At 42.6% G+C, this 25,537-nt stretch overlaps 1 protein-coding gene, 1 non-coding gene and 1 pseudogene across 5 annotated transcripts in view; all 3 read right to left on the reverse strand.

The window, feature by feature from the left end:
- Window positions 1–1,796: 1,796 nt before the first annotated feature.
- LOC103670347 lies at window positions 1,797–2,853 on the reverse strand (annotated as a pseudogene).
- A 2,614-nt stretch (window positions 2,854–5,467) lies between these two features.
- Window positions 5,468–25,537, reverse strand: part of TDP1 (tyrosyl-DNA phosphodiesterase 1) — an 87,553-nt gene continuing 67,483 nt past the window's right edge. Inside the window, exons 15-20 of one of the 4 annotated variants that reach the window (XM_040641543.1) lie at window positions 22,034–22,142; window positions 11,610–13,262; window positions 9,847–9,979; window positions 8,735–8,887; window positions 7,357–7,452; window positions 5,468–6,745 (exon numbers count right to left, since the gene is read on the reverse strand). In XM_040641543.1, the coding sequence (XP_040497477.1) occupies window positions 13,189–13,262; window positions 22,034–22,142 (183 nt within the window). In that variant the 3' untranslated portion in view covers window positions 5,468–6,745; window positions 7,357–7,452; window positions 8,735–8,887; window positions 9,847–9,979; window positions 11,610–13,188. Of the gene's footprint in view, window positions 6,746–7,356; window positions 7,453–8,734; window positions 8,888–9,846; window positions 9,995–11,609; window positions 13,263–22,033; window positions 22,143–25,537 lie in introns of all 4 variants that reach the window. The other 3 variants (XM_040641542.1, XM_040641544.1, XM_008698826.2) reach the window with 3 other exon arrangements.
- Window positions 18,924–19,027, reverse strand: LOC121105289. The gene has a single exon (XR_005837758.1). It is a non-coding gene; the product is annotated as a small nucleolar RNA U13 (small nucleolar RNA).

A 25,537-nucleotide genomic window follows, 5' to 3' on the forward strand; every position in this document is an offset into this window, starting at 1 on the left:
TGTTTATTCTAGTTATTCTATTGACTGGTGAGAGAAGAGTGTTAAAATCACCAACCATAAGGTACCTGGGTAGCTCAGTTGGTTAAGCCTCTGACTTCAGCTCAAGTCATGATCTCAGGGTCCTGGGATGGAGCCCTGCCTCAGGCTCCCTGCTCAGCAGAGGGTCTGCTTGTCCCTTGCCCCTCCCCCCTCTTGTGCTCTCTCTCTCTCTCTCAAATGAATAAATTTAAAAAAATCTTAAAAAATCACAAACCATGATTATGGAATTGTCCACTTATGTCAATTTTTGTTTCATAGACTTTGAAGCTCTGTTATTAAGTTCAAGCATTTATGATTATTACATCTTCCCAATGTAGTAACCCTTTTATTTTTATGAAATGTCTTTATCTCTGGTAATACCCTTTACATTCAAGTTTATTTTATCTGATATTAATCTAGTCACCATAGGCTTTTATACTTAACATTTGCATGGCATCTTTTTCATTTACTTTTAGCCTGTGTCTTTATGTATTTAAAGTGGACGCGAAATAAGTCAAGCAGAGCTAAGCGAAATAAGTCAAGCAGAGAAAGACAATTATCATATGGTTTCACTCATTTATGGAACATAAGAAGTAGGAAGATCGGCAGGAGAAGAAAGGGAAGAAGGAAGGGGGGGTAAACAGAAGGGGGAATGAACCATGAAAGACTAAGGACTCTGGGAAACAAACTGAGGGCTCAGAGGGGAGGGGGGTGGGGGAATGGGATAGGCCGGTGATGGGTATTAAGGAGGGCACGTATTGCATGGAGCACTGGGTGTTATACCCAAGTAATGAATCATGGAACTTTACATCAAAAACTAGGGATGTTCTGTATGGTGACTAACATAATAAAAAACATTATTAAAAATAAAGTGGATTAGTTGTGGACAGCATATAGTTGAAGGTTGGTTGGGTGGTTGGTTTGATTTTTGGTCAGGTCTGACAATCTGCACATTTTAACTGGATTGATCAGATCAACACTGTTCAACAGAAATTCTGCAATGATGGAAATAAATTTTAAATATTTGTGCTGTTCAATATAGGGGTCTAATGTGACTACTGAGCTCTTGAGTGCCACTGAGGAACTAAATTTGTAATTTAATGTTAATTAAATTTATCACACGTGGCTAGTGGCTATCATCTTAGACAACACAGGTTGAGACCCTGTATGTTTAACGTAGTGACTTAGGGGACCAGATCCAAGTGTGCCATTTTACTATTTGTCCCCACTGGTTTTTGATCCTCTGTTCCCATCTGCTTTTGGATTAACTGAATAGTTTTTAGAAGTCCACTTTATCTGTTGACTTTTTACCTCTACCTCTTGGCATTTTTTAAGTGCTTACTCTAAGGAGTAGCTTTTCACAGCCCTGTAAGAGTTAATATTGTACGACTTTGAAACCTTGCAACTATATGGGTTCATTTCTCATCCTCTTCCCCACATCCATGATTGTCATTCAGACCATATCTCCATATGCTAAAACCCCACAATACAATTTTTATTGTTTAAATAGCAATATGTTTTTATGCAAAAATTCAGGTTTTATTTTTACTTATTACATTGGTCGGAACTGATGTCAGGAACTGATAACTTTTGTTTTCTACCTCTTAGCTGAACAAAAATACACATGATGTGGCATTCTCCCTTTTCACATTTCACACAAGAATGTATTTTATCCTTTCTTGAACAAAATCCCCAGATTACCAAGGAAACCATCTTTGGAGGAAGTGTTTAATAAGCATATTTTATTTAAATAAATCCTCCAGTAAGAAATGGGAGAATTCATTGCCTTTACTTAGAAGGCAGTGTAAGTGGTTACCCGTCAAATTTTTCTGCGCAGCTCACCAACATTTCCTTATTGGAAACATCAATTTTTCCACATCACAGTTCCCGAAAGGACTTAAAATCTCAAAAAATTTCGTGTCTCCTTTGGCTTGCTTCTCCAATGATTCCACCCAGGCTTTATTAATGGTTCGCTTCATATCATCATCTCCATCTTCATATATTTTCTTGAGAACATTCATCAATCCCTCACTAGGATCTGTTTCAGTGTTGTAGGAAGGATTTTCTTTCTCTTCTCATTCCTTTTCAACCCGAGTCAGGTAGTCCCACTGCGTGTTTTCTGCGTCCTTTCTATATAAGATGAGAACTGTATCTGTTTGACTTCTTTTTGAACTGCCTGCCACAGAGATGGGTTTCAAGAGATTGTTCACAATCATGGAGTAACTCTTCTTATTTATATTCTTTACCAAAAGATCAAATGACCTCTCTGTGAAATGCACTTGCACATTCTCAGTGAGCAGCTGATGAACTTAAGTTTGTGAAAATCTACATTGCCTTATCTGACTGACCCCATCTGTAATTACCAATTGTCACCTTATATCCTGTTCTAATGGGAGAAACCACAGCAGCAGCTTTTCACTGTCAAGTTGTGCTTTTTTCTGTGCTTTCTGCTGCATCGTGTTCTGGATTTCTGTCTCCATCTTGGGATTTTTCAGCTGGCTTTTTCTAGCGGTCTTTTCCAGCAGCACCCTCACCTCTTCCAGATCTTTCTATAGCTTCCAACCGCCCTCCACAGTGGAGTGACTCTGGGTTTCTACAGTCAGCATAGATTTAAAGAAGCTTCCTGGCCTGGGTAGCAGAGTGGGAGCTGAGGGAGCCTCGTCCAAAGCTGAAGCCATGGTCGGGCTGAGTTGGGCAAGGCCCCAGCAGCTGCCGGGCATGGGAGAGAACAGGAAACCATGCACCAAGTGAGCGTGCGCATGCGGGCGGGCACAGACTTCACCTGTTCGTCGCGGCACCCGCAGCCTGCCCGAACACCCACCGGGTGCAAGACCTAGCCCACCTCTGCAATATAGATTTCTTAAGAGAAAGTCTTCTATATTTGTGCAGGTATTTGCTCTTTCTGGTGGCTTTCCTTCCTTCCTGAATATTTGAGCTTCTCTCTAGTATGTTCTTCCTTCAGCCTGAAGAATGTCCTTTAGCATTTCTTGCAGTGCACATCTGCAAATTCTCTTAGTTTTATCTGATAATGTGGTTATTTTGTCTTCATTCTTGAAGGATATTTCCTCTGGATATAGATTTCTGAGGTGACCTTTCTTTCTGCATGTGAAAGACCTTTTGTGCTGTCTTCTGCCCTCCTGTTTCTGATGAGAGGTCAGCAGTCATTCAAATCATTGTTCCTGTTCCTTCTAGCTGCTTTCAAGATTTTGTCTTAAGTTTGGTCATCATGAGTTTGACTGGGAGGCACCCAGTGGAGTTCTGTGTTACCCTGTTGCTTATTCACTGAGCTTCTTGAATTGGTAAATTTGTCTCACCAAATTTCCTTAAATATTTTTCTGCCCCATACTTACTCATTTCCTAGGATTACAATCGCATGGAAGTTAAACCTTGAGATATTATCCCACAAATCCCTAATTCCTACCCCATCCCGTTTTCGGTGTTTTCTGTTTGTTCTTCAGATTGGATAATTTCTATCTACCTATCTTCAAGTTCCCTGACTCCTCGGTCATCTTCTTTATGCTACTAAGCCCATCTACTGAAGCCTTTAATTTCAGATTATGAGAGAATAGAAAATACACCTACTGGTTCATGCCTCCAGTTCATGACACAGAGCTCCCAAAACCCTTGTAAATTCGTAAGTGGTCACAGTACTAGGGACATCTTAGATTCTAATGAGGTGACTCTGGGTGGGTGGGCAGGGGGTTTGTTCCTGGATTGGAGCTGGTCACCAGGAAGACCAAACCATGATAAGAAACTTGGAATTTTCAGCCGCCTCTCCCCATTTTCCAGAGAGGGGAAGGGACTGGAAATGGAACTCGATTTATCATGCCTCTGTGAGAAAGCCTCCATAAAACCCCAATAGTACAGGGTTTGGGGGAGGTTGGTGAACACATCCACACTGGAAGGGTTATGCACTCAAACTCCATTGGGACGGCTGCTCCCGAGTCCAGGACCCTCCCAGACCTCACCCTCTCTCTTCACCTGGCCATTAATCTGCATCCTTTATCATTCGTTTAACAAACTGGTAGTAAGTGTTCCCCTGAGCTCTGTGAGCTGCTCTAGCCAATTAATCAAACCTGAGGAGGGGTAAGAGGAACCTCTGTTTTATAGCAGATGGGTCAGAAGCAAAGGTGACAACCTGGATGTGTAACTGGCGTCTGAAGGGGGGGGGGCAGTCTTGTGGGACTGAGACTTTTACCTGTGGGATCTGACACTGTCTCCAGGTTGTGTGAATTTAAATTGTAGGACACCCAGCTGGTGTCTCAGAATTGCTTGGCATGGAAATCAGCCCCACCCATCTGGTGACCAGAAGTGTTTTTTTGAGTGTGGTGGTCATGTGAGAGTACAGGAGGCACACAGAGGGGGAAAAACTGCTGTCACTGGTATCCTATTTTTCAGTTCTAAAATTTCCATTCAATTCTTTAAAAAGAATTCCTACTACTCTGCTGAGATTTGTTATCTTTTCTTCAATATACGATTTTTTTTTTTTATACTCTTGAATGCAATTGTATTAGCTGTTCTAAAAATCTTTGGAGATTCTTTTGGTCTCCTTTGCTTGTCTTTGGAGAATAAGCCGTCTTTCTCTTTATTCGTATACTGAGTAATTTTGGATTATATCCTAAGCATTGTGACTGATAAATAATTTAGGATGTGTTGTAGAAACTCTGAATTCTGTTCTTTTCCTCTGAAAATAATTATTTTTTAAATTATTATTTTTAAATTAGGCAGTTAATTTGGCTGAACTCAACTGCAAAGTATCTCCCCCACAGTGGGAAGTAGCTTAATTTTAGTTCAGTTATTTTAGCCTTGGCTGTGCATGAACAGTTCAGAGGTCAGGCAGAGATTTGGGCAGAATTTATATACAGAATTTGGGAACCCTCTCTCTGGCTCGCTCTTATCTTTCCCTTCTCATGCTCAGAGACTGTGGTTGCTCCAAATCCTGTACCCTGGATCTTCTAGCCAGCAAGACTATATATTTCCACTGGAGGTGGACCTGACCTCAGGCCCAAAGTGGTCAAAACCCAAACCAGGAAACTCCCCCACTGTGGTGCCTTTCTTCCAGTTGCTGACTCCCCTTCGGTTTCCGCCTGCTTTCAGTCACTTTTAGTAGCTGGTTTTTAAAGACTTTTCTCTGAGTTTATATGTTCTATTTGTGAAAGAGTTGGTTCAACTGGGGCTATCTGGCCCTGCCAGAAACCTGAGTTTCTCCCACAACATTATAAAATGAAATTTTCAACATACACCAAAGGTAGAAGAATTTTATAGTGGTAGCCTAGATTGTGCAGTTAAATTACCTTATTTCTATGCATCTCAAAGTAAACTGCAGCCATTACTACTTGCTCCTAAATCCTTCAGCCATATATATAATTAGAATTCAACAAGTTAGTTTTTTTCTTTCAATGTAAAATCTACACACAATGAATGGATATCTGAACTGTGCATTCTTTGAGTTTTTAAAAATCAACTTTATTGAGTTATCATTTACAAGAAAAGTTACCAATTTGGTGTATAAATTCAAGGGGTTTTGTAAAATGTAACCAATGTCACCATCATGATAGAAACGTTTCTGTTGCCCCCAGAGTTCCCTCATGCAGCCAATCCCCTTTCCTCACTCCTAAACTCATTTTTAAGGCCACCCAGTTCTACTTTGAGTGGGAGCCAAGGTGCCCCTTCAAGAACAGGAATTAGAGACAAAGGAGAGAGGCCATCCACTGCCAAGTGTGTCCTGGAGGGCCAGGGAAGAACATAATGGCAAAGCAGAGGCTGGGCTCTTTAGAAGTCTTCCCAGGCTGTCTCTGGAAAGGTGCTGAGTGGCTCAATGAGAGCACACAGTTCATTCTCCTATGGAAAGGTGGATTCTGCCAGTCCATGCAAAATTAAAGATGCCCAACTCTTGAGCCTGTTCTGGTATCAGAGGAGTTTAGAAGGCAGGAGCTTGCTCTGATGATCTTCAAGAATACAACATTAGGCAGGTTCCCATCTCTCTTTGAGCCTGTTTTTTCATTTGTAAAATGGGCTGATCCTCCAGGGGTAAAGTGTCAACTCACCCTTGAGGTTCACATTAACGTGGACTCCTCCTATCCAACAGGTAGCAGGCAACGTGGATTCAGGACATTTAGGACTAGACGTCTGCAGGTCAGTTCTATGGAGTTGTTCAGGGTGTTTGAGAGACTGGGTCCAGGGAGGCAGATTTCCTTGTGAATAGGGTCCCCTTTCTGTGGAATCCAGAGGACTACTGGTTACGTTGCCGCAGCCAGGACTCAAACCTACTCATCTTCCAGAAATGACTTGCATGAAGTAGTTCAGAAGCAATATTTGTGGGAAAATGCTAATTTTTCAGAGATATGGGTTTTATTTTCTACACTTGAATTACCATCTAAGTGCCCCAGAGAGAGACTGCTAGTCCCAAACACTTTTACTCTGAGAATCATTACAACTTAGATTTATGGAGTTCTTGCCAGCGTTTAAGAGCACCCTTTCATTCAATTCTTAAAAAACAATCCAATGAGGCAGGAAGGATAGGTATGAGCCCCCACGTAACGGATGATAAAATGAAGACTTAAAGGGATCACACAACTTGCCTAAGGTCTCATGGTGTGCAGAGCAGAGCTGGGATCAGACAATTCTGAGTCCTGAGTGGCTTGGAGCTGAGTCACCTTTCAGGCTTGTCAATCTCAAGCCATTATCCATGGAACTGTCTTCACTCAGCAGGCTTGAACTAGCAAACCTGGGAAGGAATACATTATATATTGTAATCCTGAGAGCACTCATAAATACACATATTGAAACAATTACTACACTTTGTGCTACAGATATTTTCAGATTTTTCTACTAGATTTCATTGAAAACTGCTGGTCATGATTTCTGAAATTGATTTCATGATTCATTAAACTGTTGACTGGCAGTTTGAAAAATCAGCTTTAGAACACTCAGATTACAAGGGTTTACTTATTGATGCAAATTTATGAGAAATTTGGACTTAAAAATGCCCTTCATTTACTTTTGCTTTTAAATAAAATCTGCACACTTGCACACATTTAAATAAAATCTGCACACTTGCACACATTTAAGGCCAAGGCATAAAAAGGTTCCTCTGGCACACTATTCATACTTCACCTAGAGACACTTCTTACTCCAGAGTGGACTTCAGGCATTTTCGACTTGTCTTTGGAGAACTCCACACCTGCACCCTTTGCACCAGGGGCAGTCCCCTAATCTGGAGTACTTGTACCAGGGATGGACAGGTGACTCAACCTGGCCAATCAGGTGCATCAGGGGACTTGCGGGAGCTACTGGGAAAGCAGCTCTTTTTGTTGTTTTTTTGTTTTTAATAACTACCTGGAAGTAATGTGGGATCCTGGAGCCGGGCAGAGGGTATGGGTATTTCAGCATCTGGGTATAGAAAGCTTGCTGGAGAATGCAGATATTCTGGACCTGGAGAGAGACTGGTACTTCATGATTCTCTGGCTCCAGCATTTGCTAGACTCTGTTAGTCTTTCGTTGTTTTATGCCTAATGAATCTGACTTCTGTAGCTGTAAAAGCATCCTAATGTATTCTTTCATAAAGATATTGATAAATTATTGAATAACAAATTTGTAGGGGCTTTAAAATTTTAGTAATATCAAGTAGCTTAAGGAAACAAAATCAGCATTCCACTACCATAATGTTAACTTCTAAAGGACTATGAGCAAAGAGCTACCAAGAGCATCCTTGGGGCCAGAGGGGAACACATACTAGTTGTGACCCTGAATCTTATTTTACCCTATCAAATGAGGTGTCACCTGCCCCACAGTGCGATGTGTATAGTTACCTACGATTGATATAAATTCCCTATGGACGCAATTTCTCCCTCGCCTTTCCCTTCTGAGTTTCCCTGTGTATTGAAGACTGGTCCTGATGCCTTCCAGTTCTTAATCACCGTGGGGAGTGCTCTGAAAAACTCACTACAAAGGGACCAGGAAACAGTGCCGTAGACTGATTAACGCTGGTGAGTTTCAGTGGGGCTTCTGGTAGGCATGAGAGAACAGAGCGTACTTGAGATGGACTTGCTTTGAACTGACTTTACCCCAACTAACACTGCTTTGGCCCTCATATCTGCTCGCTACCCCTCGTTACTGCATGAGGCACCCTCCTTTCATTTCCTGGGCTGCCTCTTGCCCTCCTCCTCCTCCCCAGCATTTTTTATGCTGCCTTCTCTTTTGACACTTGGCATAATCAGTTCTGCTCTCTGCTTTAGGTCTAGTCCATGGAAACACCAGGTTTCAGTCAGAGACGTTAACAGAACATAATTAACATGGCAATATTTTCGGCTGTTGATGCTCTCACTTCAAAGGAACCAGTTTCACCATCGGTTCTGGTTTTACTAATTCGGTTGATTCAAGCCTGCATATTAATGCAGCACTGAGTGGTTGATTTTATGGACCCACGGCTGGTTCGGTCATGCCAGCTACGATTTGCTGTTACAGTGGATGAAGGTGTAGCTGGTTTTGTAGCTACCGTTACATATCCTGGACACGAGGCCTGCTCCTTGGCTGGAGCTTGGGAACATGTGCCACACTTGCTGCCTGGTTCCTCATAGCAGCACTGTCTGGGTTCAAATCCCAGCTCTGACTTCCAACAGATAATCTTAATTTCCCCATCTGTAAAATGGCCGTAGTAATAGCATTGGGTTCTTATGAAGATTTGGTTCATTAATACACAGAAAACAAACAGTACCTGGCAGACACCAAGTGCTCTGTACTTGCTGGTCAGTGTTCTTACTTGGGGACCAGCATAGTCTGGGCTCAGAGGTGGTCCCCTGTCTCCATGTTGGGTTCTGGCTGTGGACACTGCTGGCATGTCTCAGGAGCAAACGGCTGTATCTTACCCCTTAAGACATATAAGAGGTACTTAAGACCTGTAATTTACTAGCTGTTAAAAATGCAATAAGAAGTTGTGGTTTTGTTTGTAGTACTTTTTGTGCCCTGGATATTGCTTGAAAAACGTGGGCTACTAAACTTGGAAAATGTCAAAAATTTTATAATGAGATCTATGCATACATGTAGTTAGCACATTATCAACAGAATTTTAGATTTAATCCTATATAATATTTAAGCTATTTCTGCCAGTAATTGAGTTCCTACACTTTTGCCGTCATACTTTGTCATTATAATGAATATCATTCATCTGTCAATACAACTGCTACATTTTACGGATGTAAATAAAGAATGCCTACCTAACCTTTTTCTGAGTTATTCATCAGTCAAAAGCAAGTATTTTCAAGGCATTCTCTTCCTTGAATTTTCGAGGAAGGGATTAATTACAGCTCTGATTTTTCAGTTATGAGGGAGAAAGTAAAATGTCCTGAGATTTGAACCAAACATCCAGATCATCCAAAAATGGTTTCACAATGGACTAATAGGTCATTTCCCTAGACAGTAAACTAATTTTATGTGGGGGGAAAAAGTTGACAAAATGGAATCTAAGATCCTTATTTTCAGCATACCAAATCTGATGCAGAAACTGTACGTGTTGGAAGTCACATATTAGTAAGTCCTATTAAGGAGAACTATTTAACTTCTACACAAGAGCCCAGGAAAACAAAGCTGGGCTCCACGGTTACTGTGGAACCTTACGGATGTCATTTCACAAAAGGCTGATGTGAGGATTAAATGTAAAGCATTTAAACACACTAGTCAAGACCTAGGAAGAGCTCAGGAAACACTGGCTATTACAATATGTGGAAAAATACAGCCTACCAAATCGGTGAATTTTAAGGACGATTTGCATCAACTCTAGTTAAAACCAGGCAGCCTTTCTCAGGAATGTGATAAATAACTTAGTGGTACCTGGGAGGTGCAGTCAAATGCCCGATTCTTGATTTCAGCTCAGGTTGTGATCTCGGGCTGGTGAGAATGAGCCCCACACCAGGCTTCGACTTTGAGCTCAGGCCACAGTCTGCTTGTTTCTCTCTTCCTCTCGCTAAAATAAAGAATCCTTAGAAAAAAAAGAAAAAAGAAAAAAAAATCCTCTCCCTCTTTCACCCCATAAAAGCATTCCTCTCTTCATAAGAGAGTGTGTGGGAGGTGGAGGGGACATGGAATCCTCCTGCCAAAATGACAAGTGACTTATGTTGCTGTGTGTGGGGACCGACAATTTTCTGCCTCCAAATTTTTTAGGACTCAAACGCTCATTCAGAATATTTTGTCGAAATTCATCATCTAGTATGAAGACCTTGTTTAGACTTTTGGCTACATGTCCATCTCTGTAAAAGGATGTCAGGTAAGTTTTCAAAAGATCAAGAGAAAACTCCACAGAAAGGCAGCAGTTCCTTTTGTCCGCATTCTGAGACACTCCTTAATCAGCCAGTAAGTCTCCTATATTAGAAGTTTATGAAATGGCAGGAAGTTGAATTTTGACGTGGATGTTTGCCCTCAGCAGGTATAGTCACTGGCTGGTGTTTCCAGATCTGAAGCAGGGGGAGTAGGTGGGGGGAGAAAAGGATAAAAGGCGGCAGGCAGCTACCTGCAGACACAAGGGCGGGGTGAGCGATCCTTGAGTCACGGAGAAATAATTGTTAAACCCAAACCTGAGAATAATGGAAGTAATTTCCTCAAACATTAATAGGCATGTTTGATGATGTTTTGTAGCACTTTGGGTAATTCGGTCAGTTCCATTTAAAAAAGGATCAGATGAGGCAGAACTGCTTGCACTTTGGGTTCCCATGTTGATTATTCTTGGGGCACTGCTTTCCATGTGTGCAATCAACTATGCCCAGAAAGCTCATGTTAGGACCCTACCTACCCATGCTGGCCTGCCTTCCCCGAGACCATGCTGATCAGGGTAAGCGGCACAGAAGGCTGCTGTTAGCAGTTGGGCCTGGACACCCACTGAGTGCATAACCCTTGACCATGGGCTTCCCCTATGTTACCTTGATGTACCCAGCCACTCATTCTACAGAACTTGTTTCCAGATGGGCCCCTCTTTGGGTCCCCACTGGGTGTAGAGGAATGTTACTTGAAGTATGGCCCATGGACCAGGGCTGGTCTGTGAGGAGTACAGAAAATAAGTGAGCATTTAGAACTTCCACTGAAATCTGACAGTGCTGTAACATCCAAGCACCCGATTCTGTATTCTATAAAAGTGTCCACAATACACTGGGGGGTAAAAACTGTCCCTCTCCTCCCATACCATGCTGTCTGGGAGCTAGGGCCACCTGGTAGAAAACAGGCCTTGGACGCTGACAGACTTGGGTTCAAATACTGGTGAGAGCACTTTCTAGAAGTATAACCTTGCACAAGCACTTCACCTTTTTGCGTTCCAATTTCCTTATCAGGAAAATGAGGATAATCCCAATGGATCAACTGTAGCAGCGGCAGGTGCAGGCTCTGAGTATCTCCACGCGTGCACCCACCACTCTCCGTCGTCCTCTGCGAGGACTATTCACCCCTGCCATTTTACAGTTGAGGGATCAAGGCACAGAGAAGTGAAATAACCTGGTCTAGGTCACACAGCCATAAGTGGCAGAGCAGGGATTCAAACTCTGGCAGTCTGACTTTAGCTCTGAGCTTCAACCCACTTTGCAGGGATGCAGATCAGATGAGCACTGTACCTGTGTGACCGACTCTGCCCAGTGACTGCTGTCGATCTGCAGCTGTCCTCTCGAGTGGCTGAACCCATCCTGCAGAGCCCAGGCTTGCAGAGTCTTGCTCACAGTCGTGGTGACACCGCTGACTGAGATGCTTGCTTGGTGCCGCCCCACCCCCACCCAGGACGGGACCACCATGCTGGTGAGAATCACAGGTCCCCTGCCAGGCCTTTGGACACACGGACTGCCCAGCACCCGCTCCGGGCCAGCCCTGGGAGCCTTCCCGGCTCATATGATGGAGGGTTTGCATGTTCTAGGAAGTAAAAGGGAGGGTCAGAATAGGTTTAAGCCTTAGTTTAACCAGTTCATTACACAGGTAAGATGAGTATTTCAGTGGCTTTTTACTTTTTCTAAGCAGCGGGAGCACGCAAACACACATAATCCCAGGTAATATCCTTTACGGAATCCCAAAATACTGACTAGGTAAAGCAGAGTTTCTGCGACAGAAGAGCGGAGGGCTTGCCAGTCTTCCCAGACTTCTCTATGACAGCACGCTCCCTCTGCCCTGCCAGGTCTTAAGGTGAAAATCGTAGGCCTCTGAGGAACAGTACGAAAAGCAATCTTAAAAAATCTTTCAAAATTAATATTCGACACTCTTCTAAGTTGTAAGATAAAGAGGCTGGAGACAAACTGGAAATCAGCCTCATGTGGAAAAGAAGGTGGTCCACATCACCTTAAGAGAAAGGGATTCCTAAGTATGAAGGACATACATACATAAAGCAGAGACACTCACAGCTTTGACCCAAATCAGCTGTGATGCAGGGAACATTCTGAACGTTTCTGGGACTGAGTTTCCCTGCTTGCAAACTGAAGGCACCAAATTAGGTTACCTTTCAGGGTTTCTTGCAAGTAAAATACTTGTGCTTTATATGGTTCTGTGAGCTGTCTTTTCTGGAAACTTGTGGGGATGAAAGAGACCCCCATCCGTTCCGGGGAATGGATGAGGAAATGGGGGGTGGTCCAGTCCAGCAGGACCCATCTGTAAGCAGAGGCAGCCAGCATGGCACCTGGATGAAAAGCCTTGTGAAGCTGCATGACGACAAGAGGCAGGAGGACTCGGTGCATCTGAGGGGTAGCCACACCGACCTCAGTGGCAGAGGCCGGGAACATCTGCAGACTCCTGTCCAGCAACCCTGAGACACGCTCAGAAAGCGGAGGGCTGGGTGATAAGCCAATGATCACATTCTTCCCCTGACAAGTTTCAGTTGAATGAAGAGCACCTTTCAGGATGGAGAACGCTACACACCTTCAATCTCCACTTTGGAAGAGCGGACATCATTGTGAAATTCCACATCACTATACTCTTAACTTTGTCAAATTTGATAGCTCTCATTCCAAAGCTTTTAGTGAATTAAGAAAATATATTTTTTGGTGACACTGTTAATGACCATTGAAAGTACAAAGAGCATCCATGTTCACAAGAGTGAGTTATGCAGAATTTTGTTAGGGGTGTCATTTAAGGGTGAATATCCAGTACAAATAAGAACATCTATTATTTGGGGCTTGACATCTTGCACCTAAATTTCACAGTGCTTTAAGATTCTCAGGAGGGAACCCACATATTCCCATGTGTATCTGGTGCTTTGGTATAAGGAATGTTCCAAATCCATGGCCGATCTAGGGGGGAAAAAACACATTACATATGTATAATACTTATTTGAACAGGATTACAAAAAATTCACTTAACTGATAGGATAAAACCACACATATGTCAGAGTCTACAAATTGTTAAGAACCCCCAACCTTTTTTTTTTTCTTTTAAAGATTTATGACAGTGCACATGAGCACATGTAGGGGAGACAGAGAATGAATCTCAAGCTGACTCTGTGCTGACCCCGGGGCCCAATGTGGGGTTCAATCTCCCGACCCTGAGATCATGACCTGAGCCAAAATCAAGAGTCGGACACTTAACCAACTGAGCCACCCTGGCACCCCCTTAAGAATTTCCAACAGTGGCTGTTGGCTAGGGTTCATGCTAGGACACAGTCAAGTGACCACGGAAGCAGACCAGCGGAAACCAGGGCGTACGCCCTGGCTTGCCGCTTATATTGACCAGTCACTTTGCTTCTCTCAGCCTCAGTTTCCTTCTGCGTACGTAGAGCTGTCAGGAGGGGTAAGTGAAATGAACACACATAGTGTCCTAGAGCATCCGGCAGAGAAAGAACCTCACAAAGGGCAGCTATCTTCTCTTCTAACACTAGAGAAACCAACAGGGACAGATGGCATACTGCTCTCAGCTGGACACGGTCACATATAACCAAGAGGCCCAGGGTCACCTCCATGAAATGGTTTTGTTCTGTTCCTTAAGAGTAATAACTGATGAGGCATGAAGGTCTCTGTATAATGACTGTAGACCGACGGTAAAGCAAGCAACCGCCTTAGTAGGACATAACAGAACAGAACACTGAAGACCTAGGTTCAGGTCCTGCCCTCATCCTTCTCCGCAAACTTGGGAAGACATTGGGATCTTGGCCTCGAGTTCCGCAGCTGTGAAATGGGAATTAACTACATAAGCAACCTCTCAGGTGGATTATGAAACATAAAGGAGAGGACACCTGTGAAGTTTCTGGCATGTTGCAGGTGCTCAATAAACATGAACTTTTCTCCCTTTTAACCGGGGTTTCAGAAATTGAAAAAATCTGAAATCACTACTGCTAGAATCAAAACAACTCAGAAGAACCATAATAGTATGGGTAGGGTGTAAAGACATTGCTAGGGTGAAAAATCAATCCCCACATAACTGTCCTGATAAGGAGAGCTACATCAGCTCTGAAGGGGGGAATGCTTAGAGTAGAGCAGCCACGCAGCAGGTGTGCTGAGAGGTACCATCCACAGAAGCAGCTGCTCACTGCCCACCCGCTCCTGGGGGAAGCTTTCTCCTCTTCCCGAACAGATGCAGATGGTAGCTCGGAGGGAGGATGGCCTGGCAAACAACGGGAGCCTCTCCTCCCAGCTCATGGTGTTGAGTAACGGCAGCGCAAGCATGCAAACAGCACCCAGCGGGACGCACAGGAAAGAAGGCCAAAGATGGCAACAAGTTATCAGAACCCTGTTCTCTTGTCTTTGGCCTTGAGATGGTGTGAAAGCCTGAAGCCATACACTTCGTTAAACAAGCTTGTGAGAAAGTCCTAACCTGGGCCCGTGCAACACGCTTGCTTCATAAAAGGCTGAAGGTTTGGCAGTGCTGGAGACTCCCCACAGTGCTCCACTGGCCTGAAGCAAGCACCGGCTCTCTTCCACCGGGAGCAGTCTTCTGGGGCCAGACGTCTCCCATCTTTTCCTGCAAACTGCTCTGTTGGGTGACCTCGGCTCTACTTCATCCCCATGGTAAAGGATACGCCGATCCTTGCTGTGTGAGTAGCTATTAGATTCTTCACCAGGACAGGGTTTGTGATGCAAACATCTGCCAGTCGGCTAGCAACTTCGAGACTGCCACGGCACTTATTCCTCTCCCTCACAACTAGCCAACACTGACCAAGCTAGGGAACTACTACACTGGCAAATTCTCTGGACACTCTGCTGGATAAATGACCAAATGTCTATACCTACGGGCTGATCATTTGCCATACCGGCGGAAAGGTTCACCATTACACGTTGGGAGAGAGACGCAAAAAGGCTAACGGGAAGCTAAGAAGAGGCTGTGACTGTTGTCTTTTTACCATTACAGGAAGTCAGGATTAACACTTATGGCTTAGATGAAAGCCTGTTTTAAACAATCCTCCTAAACTGTCCCAAGAAAGAAAAACTTACCTCATGAAATAGTCCTGCATATATCTGAAATACGTGTTGAGTGCTGGCTAGATGCCAGGTACTCTGCTAGACAAAGCTGAGGTCCTCTCAGTTTATAGTCCATGGAGGATAGGGTGGGGTGGGCAGACAGACAAGGAGGCAGGCCATGGTGCCGGAATTCTGAACTTTACCACATCGGCGCGGTGGTTCCCAAACCCGGCCGATGTGAGAACTGCCGGAGCATTTCCCCAGAGCTCACCTCAAGGGAGCTTGTTTCAGTCGGTCTGGGCTGGGGCCTGGCCTTACACATTCTTACCAAGCTCTAAAGGTGATCTTAACACAATCAGATTTGGGGATCAGAGGCTAAATGGGATGAGAAGCTTCTTCCTGGGATACAATGGAAGGATTTAAAACAGGAGTGTGACATGATGAGAGGTACATGGCAGCAGGGGAGATGATGTCCAGTGGGAGGGGACCAACACCAGGGAGACGAACAGGCGGTGCAGTCTAGGTGAGACACAGTGAGGCCAACATTAAGGCCATGGCAGGAAGGCTGGGGATGAGGGGAGAGCCAAAGGGTTTTAGCTCTGTGTCTATCCCATCTGCCCCCATGGTCGGTCAGTTGAGGACAACGTGCATCTGATATCTCTAACTCCAGAACTTAGCCCTCTATGGGGAGGTGGCACAGTGTGACAGTAAAGGGGGCATGGAGTTCACCTGAGTGCTTAGGTTCTTTGTAAAGTAGGGGTTATGTTAATACTGGTATCATGGGGGTAGTGAATATTCAATAAATTCAGGTCAAGTGCCCATAGCAGTTCCTGGCACGTAATATGTACTTAAAGAGTGCTAGCTGCTATAATATAATTACTACCACCCTCAACTCAGTGGGTGAGGATTATCATTAGCCTATGTGCTACGTAGGTCCTCAGGTGTTTTAACAGCTAGACAAATCCAAGTACAATAACCCGTTCTACTTAGCCAGGAAATAAGCTCTTTCCTCTAAGAATTGCCCTTGTGTTAAAAAGTTAGGACTTGACCCCCATGTCCAAACACCCATACAGACATTTACTACTGTCTTCAGGGGAACATAATATCCTACCTATAGAAGTCACTGTCACCTGAGCAATCACCTTTAATTCTTTCCTTGAATCAGGCACAGACTATTTGTATATGGTGTGTGTTGTGTGTGATCCCAAAGAGATGAACTAATGAGATGATTCCTGATGCCACTTTACTTTAGCCTACTCTGAAATCAACGAATGTATAAAAAGACTTGCCAGCTTGCAATACAAAGGAAAGCTCCAAAGTATTGTACACTGGGTTACCGACCTAGTAGAGAAGCAATCTTTGCTGATTGTGATACCAGTGTTACCTGAAACCCATTAACACTCTTCTCTGTGAAGATCTCCCATATTAATCTGTGGCTAAAAAAAGCACAAGAGAACAATCTATCCAGTGGGAGGAGGAATAATTCAAGTTGCTAAAAACCAAGTACTGATTTCAATATCATTTGACAAAATTACTTTTTTACTTTGATAATTCTAGATTTCCTTAAGGTTTCTGTTTACAAAGTAATTTTAAAAGCTAAGCTGGAAGTTTGGTGTCAGCCTTCTGTTTGTACTATGAAACAAAAAGATTTTATTAAAGGAGATGATCAAGATCATGTCTAAAAACGTTTTCTGGTTCTCTCACTAAAAAAAAAAAATCCTCATTTCTAAAGATCTTTCAAAAACACGTCCTTGAAAATTAAGCATATCAAAAATATGCTTAAGTGACTTACTTCTTTTGCATTTTCTTTGGATTAGAAAGCTGAATCAGTCTCTGTTTCCCTTACAAAAATACTTTATGAATCGGACTCTACTATTTAGCAACAATTCTGACAGGTCTAGACTGAAGTTTATTCCTATACTATCTGAATTCAAGGAATTATTTCAAGTGAATCAAGCAGCAGGGGGAATAAACTATCTGGGAACTAATGATTTAGAGGATTATATACACTACATGTATGCTAAATCTCGATCACGTATAACTCATGTGACAACCAGGTTTTAATGACCTCTCCTACAGAGCAATTACATACACAGCTAATTAGCTTAGTTCTAGACAATTAAAAGTTAAATTCTGAAATATACTAAACCTGCAAAAGATAAACACAACTTGGCAGATACAACCTTAACCAAGTGATCAATATTGACCTCATCAGTATTCAGGCAGATGGTTATCATGTGACTCATTACATGATGCACCAAGAAAAACAACATCTCTTCTGTGGTGTTCTTGGCAAAAGTGCATAACCTGGATCTACTTATGAAGAAACAATGGACAAACCAAACATACAATGTCCCTCACCATCTATAAAATAACTGGCCTGTGTTCAGCCAAGTGTCACTATCATAAAACACACAAAAATCTTGTGGCACTATTCCAAATTAATGAAGACTAAAGAGACTGATGAACAAATGTGACATGTAACCTGAAACTTCCCTTTTGCTTATAAAGGACATTATTAGGGCAACAGATGAAATCTGAATAAATTCTGTAGATGATAGTATTGAATCAATGTTAATTCCTGATTTTGGTAACTGTACTGTGGCTATGTAAAAGAATATTTTTAAGAAATATATACTGAAGTATTTGGAGATCACAAACATTGTGTTTACAACTTTCAAAGGGATCAGAAAAAAGTTAACACGAGAAAGAAGGATTATGTAAATATTATAAAATATTCACATTTGGGGAACCTGGGTGAAGAGAAAATGGGAATTCTTTGTACTTAGAACTTTTTTCTAAATCTGAAATTATGTCAGAAAAATTCAAAGAAAAGAATACTACAGTTAACTCTTGAACAACATGGGTTTAACTGCATACGTCCACTCACATGTGGGTTTTTTCCCCAATAAATATACATACAATACTCAAGTGTATTTTCTCTTCCTTATAATTTTCTTAATAACGTTTTTTTTTTCCTCTAGCTTACTTTATTGTAGGAATACAGTGTATAATACATGTAACATACAAAATACGTGTTAACTAGGTTATCAAGTTTTCTGGTCAACAGTAGGCTATTAATAGTTAAGTTTTTGGGGAGTCAAAGGTTATATGCGGATTTTCAACTGCACTGGGGGGGTCAGTACCCCTAACTGCAGCATTGTGCAAGGGCCAACTGTATACATATACCATGTGTATTTAAAAGAAAAAAGAAAAAAAAAAACCCACAAAAAACCCAGATCACTTAACTAAGTCTCTGAAGCCCTGTACGTTCAATTATTCTTAAATTTGCCATATGACTTATTCTTTGAGTACAAATCAGATAGGCTCTACTTAACCTTACCTTGTTTTACCTGCTTTAAAGTGTATCAGAGAATACGAAGAATATACGCTAAAAAGGGAGTACGAAGCAGATGCCTCTGGCATATAATAGCTCAAGAGAGATCACATACTGGCCTATTTCATTCTTTTCAGGCTCAGGGTCACACAGCAAGTGGGACATATGGAAATAAGATTTAAAATGTTGGTGATTTTGCTTTATAAAAGATTTTTTTTTTCTCACGTCAGACGGGTGATGTGCCGAGGTCGTAACAAGGTTTGAGAGAGGCATGTGTCACAAATTGGCATGAACACCCAATTATCATGCTTACGAACTACAAAAGGATCTAGAAGAACTCCTTTAGAACTACAACTCCTGTCAGTCAGATGAGTTTGGTTAGGTATAACTTCTCAGGTAAAGAGTAATTGAAACTCCATAAGGCCAGGGATTTGTGTTTGTCTTGTTCACTTGTACCCAGACAGTGTCTGCACACAGTAATACACCTGTGGGGAGAACAGAGACGCAGCGAGCACTGTGTAAAGCAAGGTATACCTGCAGCTGTGTCAGTTTTGCTTTATTATTTGATCAATTTCTTGGTTTCAGGGTGTCTGGCTGGTATTTTATAATAAACTGTCCCTTGTTCTCAGCAGTGTATTTCTTTGCTAAACCTTCTATATAGTCCTCATAATAAAAAAAAAAATACCAAGATCTTCTACATGTTACAGTGGTTTGAAGATCATTTTCAAACAAAGTGCTTTTGAGATGTTCTTAACCACTCACTTTTCCAAATTTTAGTAAGACGCCTTTCTTCTAGTCCGTTGGATTCCCTCAAATGCTGGCTACATATGAACTGGTGATACTGGAGTGACTGGCATTATTCTGCATGACAATGAAGCAGTGTGGAAGGCAACACTGTACCAATAAAAAATCAAACACTCCAGTCTCTCTTGTATATATCTTTCAAAGGAAATGTATAAACCCAGAAAACTCCGCTAAACAGTGGAAAACATTCAGCTTGTTGGCCAAATAAAAGATTCATCATAACAAAGTCTAAGATACTACACAGTCATAAACTTTTAAATTCTCGGGAACGTTTTTTCTATCAGAACCGAAGAAACCTCAGGATATTTTTAAGTCTCCTCTATCTCTTTCATTCTTGCTTTCAAAGGCCTTTGGAGATCAGGATTAAGTGGAGGAGGTGGAATTCCAGCCAAGGTTCTGGGCTGGGGGTGGAAAGTCCAAGGCCAGACCACCGGAAGTCAAACTCACTCAGTCTGTTGGTCCATCCATCCATCCGTCCGTCCGTCCCCACCTCCACTAAGGTTATTTAGAACTCAGGTTTAAGGAGGAAAAAACAAAGAACACGAACAGACAGAAGGAGAAAAAACAAAGGTACAGCATAAAGGTGGAAGGATGTTTTCATCATCAGGTCCCGTGACACTGGGTGGGTTCAGGGACGGTCCTGCACAGGCCTTAGGCTCTTTTCATCAACTTGGCAAGGAGAAGGGGAGAAAATGACCACTGGTCCATTACTACATGCCAGGAATGGAACTAGATATTCTAAATAACAGAAACAACAGCTCACGATTATTGACTGCTAACTCCGCACTAGACACTGGGTTAGGGGCTTCACAGATAGCATCTTGGTTACTCTTTTCAACAAATGCTATGAAGTAGGCACTCTTACTTTCCCATTTTACCAATAGAGACACTAAGGCCCAGAGAAAGCAAATAACTGCCCAAGGTCACTTAGTAAGTTGCAAGGTTGGCACAGAGTCTCTGAAATGCGGATAAAACCGACATAATCTTGCTAGCGAAAAATGAAGATGCATAAATATACAACAAATTTAGAGGACTCAAATATACATAGCTTGGAAAGAAGGAAAAAAGAACACCTTCAGAAACTTGCTATCAATACGACTGGTTATAGCTCTAGAAAGTCACCTGCCAGAGGTAGCTGCACACTACGCAGCATGAGACTGTATGGACACATCTGACGGAGTCAATGCCATCGAAGAAACAGGTCCACTGGAAGGGGAAGGTTGGTTTACCACCAAAACCAGAAAGGGCAAGTGAGGGTGGGGGAGTAGCTAGAACCCATCTAGCACTGTCCAGGGAAGAAAGGGACCCAGTGGACAAGGCTGACTCTGCTAAGGAATCAGAGATTTTGGTATATTAATGGAGTGATGTCATTAAAACTTCCCAAACAAAAACCAAATTTTCCCTGTTCAGATTCAGAATTTATTCAAAAACCATTGACTATAATCTGGCTATCTGTGTAGGCATCTACCTTCCAAGGGAAAATATGCTGGTTGTAATAGGACCTTTTGCCATTTTAAATTAATAAGCATGTCCTGATTATTCATCTGCTCCTGTGTGAGTCTGACAAGTGTGAACTTGCCTTAAAGACAGACATTCTAGGGCTAAAAAAAGTGCAGCCCATGGAGCTGGGTCAGACCTGGGACGGAGTTGGTGCCACTCATGTCAGCCAGCTTTCCTCCAAAACACCATGAACCTGAACCAATATTCCAATGACTTTCTATTATGAAAAATACTTGGGTCACTGTCTTTAAGAAAGTCATAGTCTAGGGCAGCCTGGGGATCTCCCCTTTAAGAGGATGGCAGGTGTTTGTGAAGTCAAAATTATTTTCATCAAAATATTAAGCCATGGGTGCCTGGGTGGCTCAGTCGTTAAGCATCTGCCTTTGGCTCAGGTCATGATCCCAGGGTCCTGGGATCGAGTCCCACATCAGGCTCCCTGCTCAGAGGGGAGTCAGCTTCTCCCTCTGCCCCTCCCCCCACTCGTTTTCTCAATCTCGCGCGCTCTCTCAAGTAAATAGAATCTTAAAAAAAAAATAGTAAGCTATCATTTGTCATCTTTACTTCTTGTGAATGTATAGAGGCTTTGTGACGTGACATTGCAATAGGGCAGCTCTGAGAATTCAGTGGTCTTTCATTAAACCAGATAGTAAAGAGGACTGCCTGCAAAAATTGTAAATAATGCCACCATGCCACCTTCTTCACTTTTTTTGGGAAATACTTAAAAAAAAAGTTATATATAATAGGTTTATTACTTTTACAAACTAATATAAAGAATTCTTGGTTTTGAGGTCTAATATAATAAATCTCAATAGATATAAAAACCCAAGTGAAAAGCTCCTTATGGTCCTTAATAATAAGAGTGCAGAGGGGTCCTGGATGAGAATGACCGCTCTAGTGGCCCCAGACAGGGCAGCGAAGACGCCTCTGCAAACCTGCATTTCCAAAGTATTCCATGAGCCAACCTCCCACTGAGAGACCGATGGCTTCTTCTGGGCACAACACCCATCATCTCCTTTCATGTGTGTCCTACCTTTACTTCCATACAGTTCTGGAGGCAGGTCATATGGCACAGGAAAGGCGGCCGCTGGCTCCTTGCTCCCAAAGAAGAATTTCTGTTTTACTTTGAAGCTGTCCAGGCCCTGCAAACACAGAGGGCATCTATGAGTGCACCCCATGTTCTGAAAAGGATCTCAAGAAGCAATTATATCTGTATCGTACTCACAGCAAAACTGAAGTTATTTCAGAGCTATTGTCAGTATTTGATAGGTCAGATATATTTACAACTCCCCTAATCTTTCCTAAAAATAAGAGGTTCAAATTTTAAAAATTAAATCATAACAAAGTTCACAGAAGTTTAATAAAGGAAATAAAAGAGAAAACAATTTTGGATATCATAGCCCATTTCTCCTAACCGCTATGTACAGTTTGCAAGGAGTGTGTAGAAGACAGTGTATATAAATAATTTCAATATTGCTATAGTAACAGGCTGCTCACTCTGGTGTAAGAATAAAAGTTGCCTTCATGTATAATGAAAGTGTTCCAATATAATGTGATAGGAATATAAAAACAAAAACTCTTCCAGACTCACCAAAATGGAAGGTTTATTCCAAGAACTCCAGAATAGGGTATTATTTTTAGATCTTAACCAGGATACGAGTTAAAGTGCTGTATCTCAGCTGATGTACAGAATCACTACCGCCTTCTAGGACCTTTGCAGCAATGCAGGTACTTAATATGGGAGCCTCATTTTCCCCATGCCTCCACACATGGATCTCCTCTCTGGTCTCCCTCGGTGGATCATCCCAGTACCTTGTTTGCAAGTCAGTCTGTCTCTCATCCCTTCTGTCCACCCATCCACATACCCACCCTTCATATCCTAAATACCCACATATCACACAGTGCTAATGTCCTTGGAACCCATAAAAGAACTAGAACTCTAGTTCTTAGTCTTGATGATCACGTAACTGAGTAGGGGAGGCTGCTCGTGGGCACAGTGTAGGATGTGCTAAGAGTCGGAGTTATGCTGACCCGGGCTTCAGACAATCGGGTTCTACCATTGCTCTGGCATTTGGTGAGCTGCGAGAATGGCTGATACTTGCATTTGTTCATTCCACACATTATTTCTTGAGTGTCTCTTTGGTGTCAGGCACGGTGCCAGACACTGACTGCCTAAGCATTAAGAAAGATGTCATTGTCCCTGTCCTCATGGGGTACACAGCCTAGTGGGGAGACACTGCATTTATAAAAGTGAAATAATTACATATTTGTGATAACCACTATGAAGAAAAACACAAGTACTAGAAGAGAGAATAGACCTGTTTTAGACTGGATGGGAGGGTGGATGGGAGGTCAATAGAAGTCTCCCTAAAAGAGTGACATTTTAATTAGACCCTGAAAGAGGAGTAGGGTTGGGAGAGGTGAGAGGGGAAAGAATATTCCAGGCAGAAGGAACATATCTGAAAAGATGCAGAGGTAGCAAAGAGCTTGCATGTTCCAGAAGCTAAAAACAATGGTTAGTGGGATACCTAGCCACTTATTTACTAGACCTCAATTTCCTCATTTGTAAAATCAGAATAAAGCATCTGGATGTCATCACGTTAAAATGTCTTTCACGTCAGCACCTAGTCTTGGTGCACAGCTGGTGTTCAAGCAATGCTAGGCTGCAAAAATAGAATAAAGGTGATTGCCTGCTTACTCTACAGGCTTTTCCATTAGAGCAAATCAATGTGCAAATGCTCTGTGCACGTGAAGACCTACAGAAAGGTATGGGTGATGAAGAAAGGGCCAGCACTGATGAAGATGGTGATGAGAAACAGTGAAAGGCAGTAAGTGTTGGGAATCAGTGTAAGAATGCTACACAGAAAAGGAAGAAATGCCTTTTACCAATTTTGGGATAAGACAAGGCTTTGTAGAAAACATTACAGCGGGGCCTTGAGAAATTGGTAGAATTTTGATAAGCAGAGATGGCAGGAAAGAACATCAAGGGAGACCAGTATAAGCCACGGCAGAGTTGTTAAAGCAGAGAGCAGGCACATCAGGCCCAGGAAGAGGGCTGAGAACACTGGAGAGAACCAGACAGAGAAGGTCTGAACAGGAAGCAGTGTGGGTAACAGTGGCTTGTACCTATTTAACTGGGCCCAACCCCAGGCCATAGTGACTTGGGATGGGCACATGGGCCACATCAGAGGTGTCAGGGAAGAGACCATCTTTGTGCTGAGGAGTTCATGCTTTAAGATGTGAGCCTTGAGCTGCTGGGGGCTCTCACGTACTTCAAAATGAACTATGAAAATATGGCCCAAACCCCTGGATTCAGCTCTGCCCAAAGCAAGGGACTCACCCTCTGTGTTTCCCTTTTTTCTTACGCTGAGTTAGTTATCCATCACTTATAACCCACAGCATCACAAGATCCCAGTTATTAAAGTGTATGGCCCATACTTTGATATACAGTGAGGAGTTGCAGGTTTTTGAACCGAGAAGTTCCACTATAAAGGCTTACTGGCACAGATGAGAATAGATCCAACAGGGAATTGTTAGAGCCAGAAGACTGACAGCTACTGCCACACCAATGGGAGATTGGTGAGTGAATGGTAATAGGGATACAAATATCAGCATCCTAACAAAAGGTGAGTTTCCAACGAGGCGAGTTCAGAGGAAAGTGGGGTCAGTGGAAAAGGAAGGAAATAGATTTGAAAGAGACTGAAGGAAAAATTAAAAATCAGGGATATGTGAGAGCAGAAGGAAGGGGGCAGGGAGACCAAGGGAACCTGAAAGGGGACACTGTAGTCTGCCTCCTCACCCCCACTTCCTCCTACCCTGTGGAGGGCTGCTGGGCCATCTCCACAACAGTCAACACTGGTGCCCCTACTCACAGCTTACCTTCAACAAATTCTGGATCGGAGGATAATCTTACGCTCTTCCTTGTGCATATCACTTATTTGCTATGTGACTCGAGGTAAGTTACTTAACCTTTCTGGGCCCGAGTTTCCTCATCTATTAAATGGCATGCTGACAGTAAGTTACTTAGAACAATGACTCGCACACGGATGTAAGTTAGTGTAGTATGTACACCCTGGATGTTCTTGTGATGAAATCACTCCTATTTTACAAGGGAGGAAATAAAATGGAGGTTAAATAGTTGCCCAAGTCCATACAGCTATTAAACAGTAAGGCTGGAAATCAAGCTCTGCCTTTCTGATTCTTAGTCTTCTGTTCCTTCAACTAAGTGAACAAATAGTCTCATATCACCCACCAGGAGCCACAACAAAGGAAGAAGTCCTTGAAAATTTAAGAGGTAATATTAAAGCAGACCAAATCAGGAGGAGCCAAATTCTCGAAACCCTGGTTCTTGACATTTGTGAAAGAGGCCAGAGGTTGGGAAATGATGTCATTTAATGACTATTAAATAACTTAGGTGGAGTTTCAGACAAAAACAACTTCCCTCTTCTCTGGCTCCTAGTCTAGTTCTGTTATTCTCAAGCAAATCATCGCAAAGGATGGAGAGTCTTTATGGCCTGGCCTAGATCTGATGCCCCAA

This window comes from Ursus maritimus, unplaced genomic scaffold (genome assembly GCF_017311325.1).
Source record: "Ursus maritimus isolate PB19 unplaced genomic scaffold, ASM1731132v1 scaffold_25, whole genome shotgun sequence".
Lineage (NCBI taxonomy): Eukaryota > Metazoa > Chordata > Mammalia > Carnivora > Ursidae > Ursus > Ursus maritimus.